The following is an 11,107-nucleotide window of genomic DNA, read 5'->3' on the forward strand; positions in this document are numbered from 1 at the left end:
GTGAGAAGCAACAAAAATAACTAAAACAAAAAGCTACAGTATTTTGCAGTTAGGGCACCAAGTTGCTATGTTTCTTGCCGGTAAGTAGGCTAATTTCACACCCCCTAATTGTGTCACAATCCACAAGTATGAAATTGTTAAAGCAGGGAAGTTTTAATAGCATCCACCTCTAGAGACGGGAAGTTTTATTAATTTCCGTAAATCAGTCCCTTCAAACTTTCAGAATCAGAATCAGAATGAGCTTTATTGCCAGTTATGTTTACACATACGAGGAATTTGTTTTAGTGACAGAAGCTCCACAGTGCAACAGAATGACAGTGACAAGACAGGACACAGATAATAAAAAGAATAATATAAAAATAGACAAAATAGACAATGTACAAAAAAGCAAAAACACAGTATATAATATAGACAATTTTGTATGTGATGTACCTGATGTGTGGTTTGTTATCAATATTTGGCTGAGATACAACTATTTGAAAATCTGGAATCTGAGGGTGCAAAAAAATCTAAATATTGAGAAAATCATCTTTAAAGTTGTTCAAATGAAGTTCTTAGCAATGCATATTACTAAAATTCAGAACAGTACGACCTGTTTCATAGCAGCGTGTATTTATTTCAGTGCCCACATTTACAGGCCACATTATTCACACCGACTGCGTACGCAAGCTTCGCATTTGCAGGTGCGAGTAGAAATTTAGTGTCTATTTTTGTTGCATGTAACTGAAGCAGAAAACACTGTAATGCACTGCAAACCTATTTATCAACACAGTCTTGTGCAGCACAGGCTTTTATGAAGCAGCGTGAAACTACTCACCCATTATTAGATAAGAGACATGCACACGAACAGCACTTTCTATTCTGAATAACCATTTTATAATTTATGATGGTTATTAAAAGAAAATACTCAGTAAGTAACCCAGAAAACGCTATATTTTCTGTAAAGAGCAGCAGCTCATGTACAGACGTTCTTTGTGGCACAGTGTTTTACTGCTGTTAAGTGAATCACACCAGCGACTAAACGGTCAACTTCACACTGTTCCTGTTAGTAGCATGAAAACCATCTGTTATCTATATTTTCTTTATATCTATAAATCTATTTATATCTATAAAGCAATCAAAGAGCAGTGTGAGTCTATCAGTACGACTAACTGCTCAACGAGTCTCTTATTTACATTGTGTTTTACCTGTATTAGTTACGATGAATGTACTGGTCAGATTGTGTTGCATTAAGGAGATCATTAGCTATGTTTCCATCCACCTATTTTTATGCACATTTGGGGATATCACATAAAAACGCTAAATGTAAATGCAAAATGCGCATAAAAAATGTTTGAGTCGAATAATTATTTTTTCGCTAAGAACACATGCGCATAAACTATAATGGAAATACATTTAACAAATAAATTCCTCGATGCGCATCAAAAAAGTCATGTGGCTTTGCGTGATGGGAAATGTTGTTTTGGTCATTTTGAAGCCAAAGTCTGTCATCAAAGTGGTTCGGTATAGCTATCTTTCATGACTGCGTTCACAAACAGCAGTCATCCGCCTCTAAAAGCAAGATAACATGACCGTGTTTATTGCATTCCGTCTGCGCGCTCTGAGGAACAAGTAATTTATTATATACAAAAATTATTCGCAAATATTTTATGCGATATTCCAATTTTGCATATAAATTACTTTAGATGGAAACATCTAAACTGCTACTGTGATCATCGCATGCCCAGTAAACATGACAGTGTTTGGCTGCAACCTTTGATGCGATGGAAGCAGTTCTAAATATATAACGATATAATCAATACTTTTCACCATTAGTTCAGCTTGGCGGCTGTTTAAGTAAAAATGCAGTAAAAGTTTTCAAGAGAGTTCCACATGTAATGCTCGTTTCATATGCACAGATGTTAGCCAATCATAAAAGTGGGCATTTTCATTAAGTCTCACAGCAGACACGCCCCCTCTAGCGGATCATTCAAATCAGAGGCTAAAATCGGGGTAGAAAATGACTATTTATACTTTACGGAAGAGGATTAGGGCCAAGCAATAATAAAAAAATAAAACAAACCATAGATTAAAGTCGTTAAATTTCGAGAATAAAGTCGTTATGTTTTGAGAAAAAAAGTTGAAATAAAATGTTGAGAATAAACTCATTAAATTATGAGAAAAAAGATGTTAAATTGCGAGAAAAAAGTCGAGATAAAATGTTGAGAATAAACTCATTAAATAACGAGAAAAAAGTCGTTACATTTTGAGAAAAAAACTCGTTAAATTACGCGAAAAAAGTCGTTAAATTGCGAGAAAAAAGTCGAGAATAAACACACTCGTGTCATGTTCATTTCATCTTGTTGGACAGCGTTATTTAGCGTCTGCAGTGGGGTGGGTTGGAGAGTAATGCACTGGGGAGTAGCGACTGATACAATCGACTGGGTTCGAGTCCATCTTTTGCCAAACTTGCTTTTCTTCCTTTTCTCATCAAATATCACATCGGAAAATTGGAAATCGAGTTTTTTTCTCGAAATTTTACGACTTTTTTCTCGTTATTTAATGAGTTTAATCTCAACATTTTATCTCAACTTTTTTCTTGAAATGTAACGACTTTAATCTCGAGATGATTTTATTTTTTTATTATTGCTTGTCCCTAATCCTCTTCCATAATACTTAAATTGTGACTGTTTTTGATAGAAAAAAAAAGTAAGATTATAAATGCGCCTCAGGAAACATTCTAAAATAATTTAAAAAATGCATTCGGTGACCCCTTTAAAGGGGTCCTATGCCCTTTTATGAAGTCTTGATTTGGTTTTTGGGGTGTACTAGAATAGGTTTTCATGCTTGATTGTTACAAAAATGCATTATTGGTCACATATTTTACATAACTGAGTTACTGCCGCTATGTCTGACAAGTCATGGCACTCTCACGCCACACATCATGTTCTCATGCAGTGAAAAATACATCACGGAGCAAAGAGAAAACTGACAACACATTGACAGACAAAACAGAGCAGGTTACTTTTGGTGTGAAACAAAAAGTCTCAGCTTTCAAATTTGAAATTCAAACAATAAATACCGATTTATGGCTCTTTAATGTGTCGTGACAGATCTCTGCACCTCAGTTCAAGCGGCACATGAACCGATCATCTCTTCCTCTTTGCTAGTTATAGCATGAAATAAACATGAATGAACATCAGAAGGGTATCTAAATTCAACTGTGGAAAGACCTTAATACACGCTATTTTTCAAGTTCAAGTCCACGGATGTTAATCTACTCTCCTCTTTGGTTTGTTTGTCGGATAAAATGGTAGATTATGATTGGTTAGATCGCCTGTCAATCAAACTCCCTGCAAAGATTGAATTGCAGGACCGCTCTTCCCAGTTTGTCTCAAACACCCTGTTCAGTTCCTGTTTCAATGAAGCCCCTCCTTCCGAAAAACGAAATGCGCTCTGATTGGTTAGCTGGCCCAGTGCGTTGTGATTGGAGAACCGCTTAGAGTGACACGCCCCTTACCATAACATGAGTTTCATCTGCTCAGCTGTAAATTTTAACTAATTTTGCCATTACAGTCTATGGTCTCTAGTGCAGCTCAATCAGGGCTGTATTTCCCAAAGTTGATCGTAGCTCCATTGGTTTCAATGGGTCTATGATGTACTTAAGCTTACGATGCTTGTGGGAAACACAGTGCTGGCTTCGCCCGCGTTTTTGAGGGTTTTTTGTGGGTGGGAATTATTTAAAAGAGTGATATTGTGAAGAAGTGCACTGCAGTTCTTGTAAAGTGTTTTCTGTTAAAGAGAATATCTCAGTGTAGAGTGGTCTTTGAGCTTTGCAGATCTTTTTTATGCTCAAACAGCAACACTACACACTAACTACTGTTGAAAAAGTAAAAAAGCATAATAGGACACCATTAACTACACCTTTAATCTCCATTTCTCTTTCAGAGCCTGATCACAGCTCACGATCAGTACAAGGCCACCCTGCCAGAAGCCGATAAGGAGCGCATCGCCATCATGGGCATCCAGAACGAGATCACCAAGATCGCCCAGACCTACGGCATCAAGCTGGTCGGAGTCAATCCCTACACGGTCCTCAGCCCACAGGACATCACCAACAAATGGGAGGCAGTGAGTACAGACACACAAAGCTCATGGCTAGTCATTTACTTCACTTCTGGTTGCATGAAGAGACTCAGATGTGTGTTTCTGATCTGTCGCCCCCTGCAGGTGAAGCAGCTGGTTCCCCTCAGAGACCAGATGCTGCAGGAGGAGGTTGCCAGGCAACAGGCCAATGAGAGGCTGCGGCGCTCCTTCGCCGCTCAGGCCAACATCATCGGACCCTGGATTCAGACCAAGATGGAGGTGAGCTTATTCAACATGATGAAACCATGAGGTGTTGGGAGTAAACAACAAGATTTAATGAAGTTGCGAGTGTATCAGTGTTGGGAAGTTACTAAAAGCAATAATCAAACACTTTCTTTCTAAGTCTAAGTCAAATTCGCTTTAATGAACTGATTCATTCAGACAGCTCATATGTGACCCTGGACCACAAAACCAGTCATAAGGGTCCATTTTTCAAAATTGAGATTTATTCATCACCTGAAAGCTGAATAAATAAGCTTTCCATTGATGTGTGATGTTTGTTAGGATAGGACAATATTTGGCCGAGATATACGCAGCGCTGACCTCATACGTCATGCTCCCGGAGCTGCTTCCGTGTAAACTGTTGGCGCAAGCTACATTAAAGTGATTATTACGTTTTGAATATGAATATTTTTCTTACAAAACCGCATCGATTCGCTACAGAAGGCCTTTGTTCACCCCCCGGAGCCGTGTTAGATTTTTTTTTATGGATGGGCGCTTTTTATTTAACTGCTTTTGGACTGATGCATGCAACACCCGCTGAGTGCTATGAAACCGCTTGAAAGATCAAAGACAATTTTTAATATAACTCCGACTGGATTCGTCTGAAAGAAGAAAGTCATATACACCTAAGATGACTTGAGGGTGAGTAATTTGTGGGCTAATTTTTATTTTTGGGTGAACTAACCCTTTAAGACTGGTTTTGTGCTCCAGGATCACATACAAGTGAAGAAATCTGATGCGAATGAACACTTTTCGTTCATTTTTTCCCCCATTTTACTTTAACCTGTACAGCCATAATAGATTTAATTTAGATTTACATTTTATTTTTTCTTCATTTTTCATTTTAATTTTAGTTGGTAATTTTGCTCTGTTTTTTTGTCTTTTTTTAGTTTTTTCCCTTTATTTTGAATGATTTTGATATTTTTGGTTTCACCATAAGTTAAAGTTTTGGTAATTTTGTGTTGTGTTTTTGTCATTTTTATTATTATTATTTATTTTTAATTTCACTTTAATCTCGACAGCCATAATGGGTTTAGTTTAGTTGTTCTGGGGCATTTTTGTTCATTTTAGTGGCACTTTTGCCTCAAGCCTCCAATTTCTGAGTTTTGTTTTAGTTTTTTCCCTTTATTTTGAATGATTTTGATATTTTTGGTTTCACCATAATTTTAAGTTAAAGTTTTGGTAATTTTGTGTTGTGTTTTTGTCATTTTTATTATTATTATTTATTTTTAATTTCACTTTAATCTCGACAGCCATAATGGGTTTAGTTTAGTTGTTCTGGGGCATTTTTGTTCATTTTAGTGGCACTTTTGCCTCAAGCCTCCAATTTCTGAAAACTTAACTTTTAAAGGTATCAGTTTTGGGAAGTAACTAAGTAAAGCATCAATTTAAACTAAATTAAAATGCTTCCTTGCCAGGTAGCTTATATAGAATAAGTTAATTTATCGAGTTGTTTTTTTTCTTTAACTTTTTATTTTATTTCAGGTAACATTTATTTTAAGAACAAAAATAATGATTATAATGAATAAACGATAAAACATTTTTTTTTAAGTATGAGTAGCTTTTAGCTTGGTTAAGCTTCTTGACTTTGTTTGCTGATTCCTTTTTTATTTACAGACTTCTGTTCTTTCTCTTCTGATGCACATTTGTTCACCGTCTCTCTCTCTCTGTCGGTTTGCTGTTATTAGGAGATCGGTCACGTGTCGGTGGATATCACCGGCTCACTGGAGGAACAGATGAATAATCTGAAGCAGTACGAGCAGAACATCATCAACTACAAATCAAACATTGACAAACAGGAGGGAGATCACCAGCTCATTCAGGAGGCGCTCATCTTCGACAACAAACACACCAACTACACCATGGAGGTATTCTGTTACAAACACAGGCTTCATTTTCAGAACAATCACTCATTTTTTTGTTTTGTGTTATACGGGGGACTGGGACTAGTTTCATGCTACCTATGAATATTTCACAGGCTTTTAAAATCTATTTTTTACACATACAAAACTTAAAGCCTTTACAAAGCAAAGTTTTTACAAAGATCATTTAAAACACATATTGGTGCTATAGTGGGGTAAGTTGTCACAGTGGGAACCTATCGTTTTATTGACACAAATTCAAGAGGAATGCCTTTATTTAAAATATAGTTAATGTAGTTTAAGTTAAAAAAAAGCCATTTTCCATATCAGATATGTATTTAATGTTACTGTTTTTATTTTAAAATAATTATTTAATGATTTTTTTTAACACAATTTAAATAGTAAACCTATTATGAATCACAAAAAAAATCACGTGTTTATTTCTAAATAGTTTTTATCAACTTTCATTAGATTTTTTTCATTTATGTTAGTACGTCAAGTATACTGAATTACTGAATTGAATTTTAGTTAAAAAAGCGGAATTAAAATGAGAAATGTTTACTAATCTAACGTTGTTTTAGACTGCATTTCATTTAATTTTTTATGGTTTTAATTTTAGTTACCTATAGTAACCCTGATAATAGCACTTTTAGAGTTAATTTAAAACACACTGACCCTATATTTTATATAAAATATAAAAACTAAGGTAAAAAAAAAAGTCAAAACATACATGTATTTAATATGTTTTTAATTTTCTGTTCATTTTTTAAAATACATTTTAGCAAAATTTAAATAGCAGAACTATAATGAATCACAAAAATTTACTTATTTTATTTTTTATAATTCATTAATGATTAACCTGGTCTCTCCTATATATTTTAGTGATGTGTTCATAATAATATTTAGTCTAATAATAATATAAAGTTTTTTTGTATGATGCCTTACCCAAAAATAAAACCATTAAACAGAGCTTGCATAACAAATTCACATTACACACGGAACAGTAAGCATTATGAGAGGAATGATGAATGTTCAAGAGCCAGCAACAATTGACGATGGCTCTGTTTCTGGCATCATCCGTCATTCCCTCCTCCAGCACGTCCGTGTGGGCTGGGAGCAGCTGCTCACCACCATCGCTCGCACCATCAACGAGGTGGAGAACCAGATCCTGACCCGCGACGCCAAGGGCATCAGCCAGGAGCAGCTCAATGAGTTCAGAGCCTCCTTCAACCACTTCGACAGGGTCAGTGAGACACGCATCCACATTCACATCTGACCGTATGCAAGGGGACTCACTATTGTTTTTAACTTGCAGAAGAGAAACGGCATGATGGACCCCGACGATTTCCGCGCATGTCTGATCTCCATGGGTTACGATCTGGTGAGCGACGAGAAAACTCCTCCCACTCACATAAAACCCCTTCTGTATCGATATTACTAATGCACTGAGACAAAATCATTCATCCTCACCAAATTACATGCACATACAATTCAAATGTTTGGAGTCGGTAGGATTATTTTGTTTTTGAAAGAAGTCTCTTCTGCTCAACAAGGATGCATTTTTTAATAAAATCAGGAAAATCAGTGAAATATTATTACAATTTCAAATAACTGCTATCTATGTGAATATAATGTAAAATGTAATTTATTTCTGTGATGCAAAGCTGAATTTTCAGCATCATTACTCCAGCCTTCAGCGTCACATGATCTTCAGAAATCATTCTAATATGCTGATTTGCTGCTCAAGAAACATTTTTGATTATTATCAGTGTTGAAAACAGTTGTGCTGCTTCACATATTTGTAGAAACTGTAGTACATTTTTTTAAAGGATTTTTTGATGAATATAAAGTTCACAAGAACAGCATTTTTTTTAAATTTGTAACATTAATATGTCTCTTTTTCTGTTACTTTTGACCAATTTAATAAATCCTTGCTGAATATACGTATTTATACCTCTTTAAAACACCCCAAACATTTGAGCAGTTTCAAAATAAGGTTCTCAAATATTTTGGCAACAGCATAAATACATTGTATCATATTTTTTGGAAATATAATTAAAAACATAAATGTAAATACATAAAACATAAATAAATCATTAATTATAAACAAATAATTAATGTCTAAAAATGTAAGCCTATCACACATTTGAATATTTTTGTTTTGAACATTAAACAAATTAGTTTGTTAGAATTTTTTACATCATTTTTAAAAAGGCTTATTTCTTTAAGTTAAGCATGACTTTGCAGAAAACCTCTCTTTCATACTGAATCATTTACGTTTTGCTCAAGCCCTATCTCAACCCGGAATAATTTCAATCTCAGTAGGCGCTTTGCTGGACGCCAATAAGCACAAAGGTAAATGTGATATCTTGAATCTCATTGGCTGTTTCTGTCAGGGTGAGGTGGAGTTTGCCCGCATCATGACCCTGGTGGACCCCAACAACACAGGCGTGGTGACCTTCCAGGCCTTCATCGACTTCATGACACGCGAGACCGCTGAAACCGACACTGCCGAACAGGTCATGGCCTCCTTCAAGATCCTGGCCTCCGACAAGGTGAGATCAACATCCAGTGTTGCTGCTCTTTAATCCATTTGTGTCTGTTTGGCAAGCTGATTTAACATTTAATCCTTTAAACGTACTAGTATCTATTTTAGAATTTTTTTTTAGCTACTAGTGTCTATTCCATTAGGTACTAGTACTTATTCTTAAGCTACTAGTTTTTATTGTTTAGTTACTAGTAACTTAAAGATACTAGTTGCTATTTATTAGATGCTAGTACTTGTTTCAATAGTGAGTAGTAACTATTCTGTTGTTACTAGCAACACATTTAACATTTTTGCCATTGACGTCTATGGGGATCTGTCATTCACATATCAACGATTCAGTTCTGACTAGTATGTATTCCTATAGTGACTACTATCTTTTTAAATATTATAGTTAAGCACTCTGATTTTTTTTACTCGTCTTAGGTTATGACTAGTCAGAATTGGCACTGTCGAGGCCAATGTAGAGGTTTGGTATAAGTATCAGTATCTAATAAATATGTACTAATATCTATTCAATAAGTATTAGTAGCTAATCAATAAGTACTAGTATCTCATAATAAGCACCACTGTATATTTAAAAGGTACATGTATCTAGAACTAGTACCTAACAATTAAATACACTAGTATTTATTCATTATATATTAGTACCTGTGAAATAGATACTAGTACTTATTTCAATAGTGACTAGTAACTGTTCTATTGTTGCTAGAAACACATTTCGCATTTTTGCCATTGACTTCTATGGGGATCTGTCATTTAAATAGCAACTGTTCAGTTTTTACTAGTATGTTTTCCAATTGTGACTAGTACATATTTTTATATACTAGTAGTTATTCATTAACTACTAGTACTTATTTTTTAGATACTAGTACCTATTTTTAGATACTTGAACTGAATAGGTACTAGTATCGTATGAATGTACCAGTATCTGATAAATAAAAGAACTAGTAGCTAATGAATAAATACTAGTATCATTTAAAAAGTTAGCAGTACCTAAAGAATAAGCACTAGTAGCTAATGAGTAAGTACTATTAGTTAATGGAATCGATACTTGTATCTACAAATTAAGTACTAGTAGTATGAAAATAAGGCTACACTTTATTGTAACAGGTGTCCCTGTTACAGTGTAATTATACATATAAGTACTGAGTAGTATTAATCAACTACATGTACTTGCTACATGATTACGGTTAGGATTAGGGTTTGGCTTAGGGTTACTTGCATGTAATTATGCATAATTTATTGTTATTATAATAGTAAGTACATGTAACATGTAACAAGGACACCTTCAAATAAAGTGTTACGAAAATAGATACTATGTTTTAAGAATCAAATGTTAAAATGACTTGCCATATAAGTATTAGTAACTAATAAATAACATCTAGTACCTAATGAGTAAGTACGAATACCTAATGGGAATAGATACTAGTAGCTAAAAAATTGAATAGATACAAGTATGTTTTAAGGATTAAATGTTAAAACAACTTGCCATATTGTCTGGGAGAATTCAGAATTAATTATGCTCGATGTTTAAATCAACTACATGTACTTGCTACATGATTACGGTTAGGATTAGGGTTTGGCTTAGGGTTACTTGCATGTAATTATGCATAATTTATTGTTATTATAATAGTAAGTACATGTAACATGTAACAAGGACAACTTAAAATAAAGTGTTACGAAAATAGATACTATGTTTTAAGGATCAAATGTTAAAATGACTTGCCATATAAGTATTAGTAACTAATAAATAACATCTAGTACCTAATGAGTAAGTACGAATACCTAATGGGAATAGATACTAGTAGCTAAAAAATTGAATAGATACAAGTATGTTTTAAGGATTAAATGTTAAAACAACTTGCCATATTGTCTGGGAGAATTCAGAATTAATTATGCTCGATGTTTATTTGCACACGTTTTAGTATCAATTTTAGTACAAAAACACAGTGAGAGTTGGTGTAAAAGTGTCTCTTCTTGTCGTTCAGCCCTACATCACCGTGGAGGAGCTTCGTCGTGAACTCCCACTCGAGCAGGCCGAGTACTGCATCAGCCGCATGACCAAGTACATCGGCCCTGAGGTGGCCCCTGGAGCCCTGGATTACATCTCCTTCTCCAGCGCCCTCTATGGAGAGAGCGATTTATAAACGCTCTGAATGTCTTTCTTTTTCTCTTTCTTTCCTCTCATCTTCCTCTCTGCTCTCGTTTTCTCCAAGCCCCCAAATGTAGCTTTCGATCTACGAGGGAGTTGGTAATATCCCTCGTTTCCCCTCTGTTTTTCTGTCTGCTAGCTTTAACATATTTGTACTACATCCACCCTGTAAAGGACGTGTAACGGGGGGGGGGGGGG

At 35.0% G+C, this 11,107-nt stretch overlaps 1 protein-coding gene across 1 annotated transcript in view; it reads left to right on the forward strand.

Moving 5' to 3' along the window:
- Positions 1-11,101, forward strand: part of LOC107728023 (alpha-actinin-3-like) — a 20,787-nt gene extending 9,686 nt beyond the window's left edge. Inside the window, exons 10-16 of the mRNA XM_016538074.1 lie at positions 3,928-4,110; positions 4,210-4,344; positions 6,036-6,215; positions 7,306-7,452; positions 7,525-7,590; positions 8,606-8,764; positions 10,746-11,101. Coding sequence (XP_016393560.1) covers positions 3,928-4,110; positions 4,210-4,344; positions 6,036-6,215; positions 7,306-7,452; positions 7,525-7,590; positions 8,606-8,764; positions 10,746-10,904 — 1,029 coding nt within the window. The 3' untranslated portion in view covers positions 10,905-11,101. The remainder of the gene's footprint in view (positions 1-3,927; positions 4,111-4,209; positions 4,345-6,035; positions 6,216-7,305; positions 7,453-7,524; positions 7,591-8,605; positions 8,765-10,745) is intronic.
- The last annotated feature ends 6 nt before the right edge of the window (positions 11,102-11,107 follow it).

The sequence above is a fragment of the Sinocyclocheilus rhinocerous genome, unplaced genomic scaffold (genome assembly GCF_001515625.1).
Source record: "Sinocyclocheilus rhinocerous isolate Xijiao unplaced genomic scaffold, SAMN03320098_v1.1 scaffold1900, whole genome shotgun sequence".
NCBI classification, from domain to species: Eukaryota; Metazoa; Chordata; class Actinopteri; order Cypriniformes; family Cyprinidae; genus Sinocyclocheilus; species Sinocyclocheilus rhinocerous.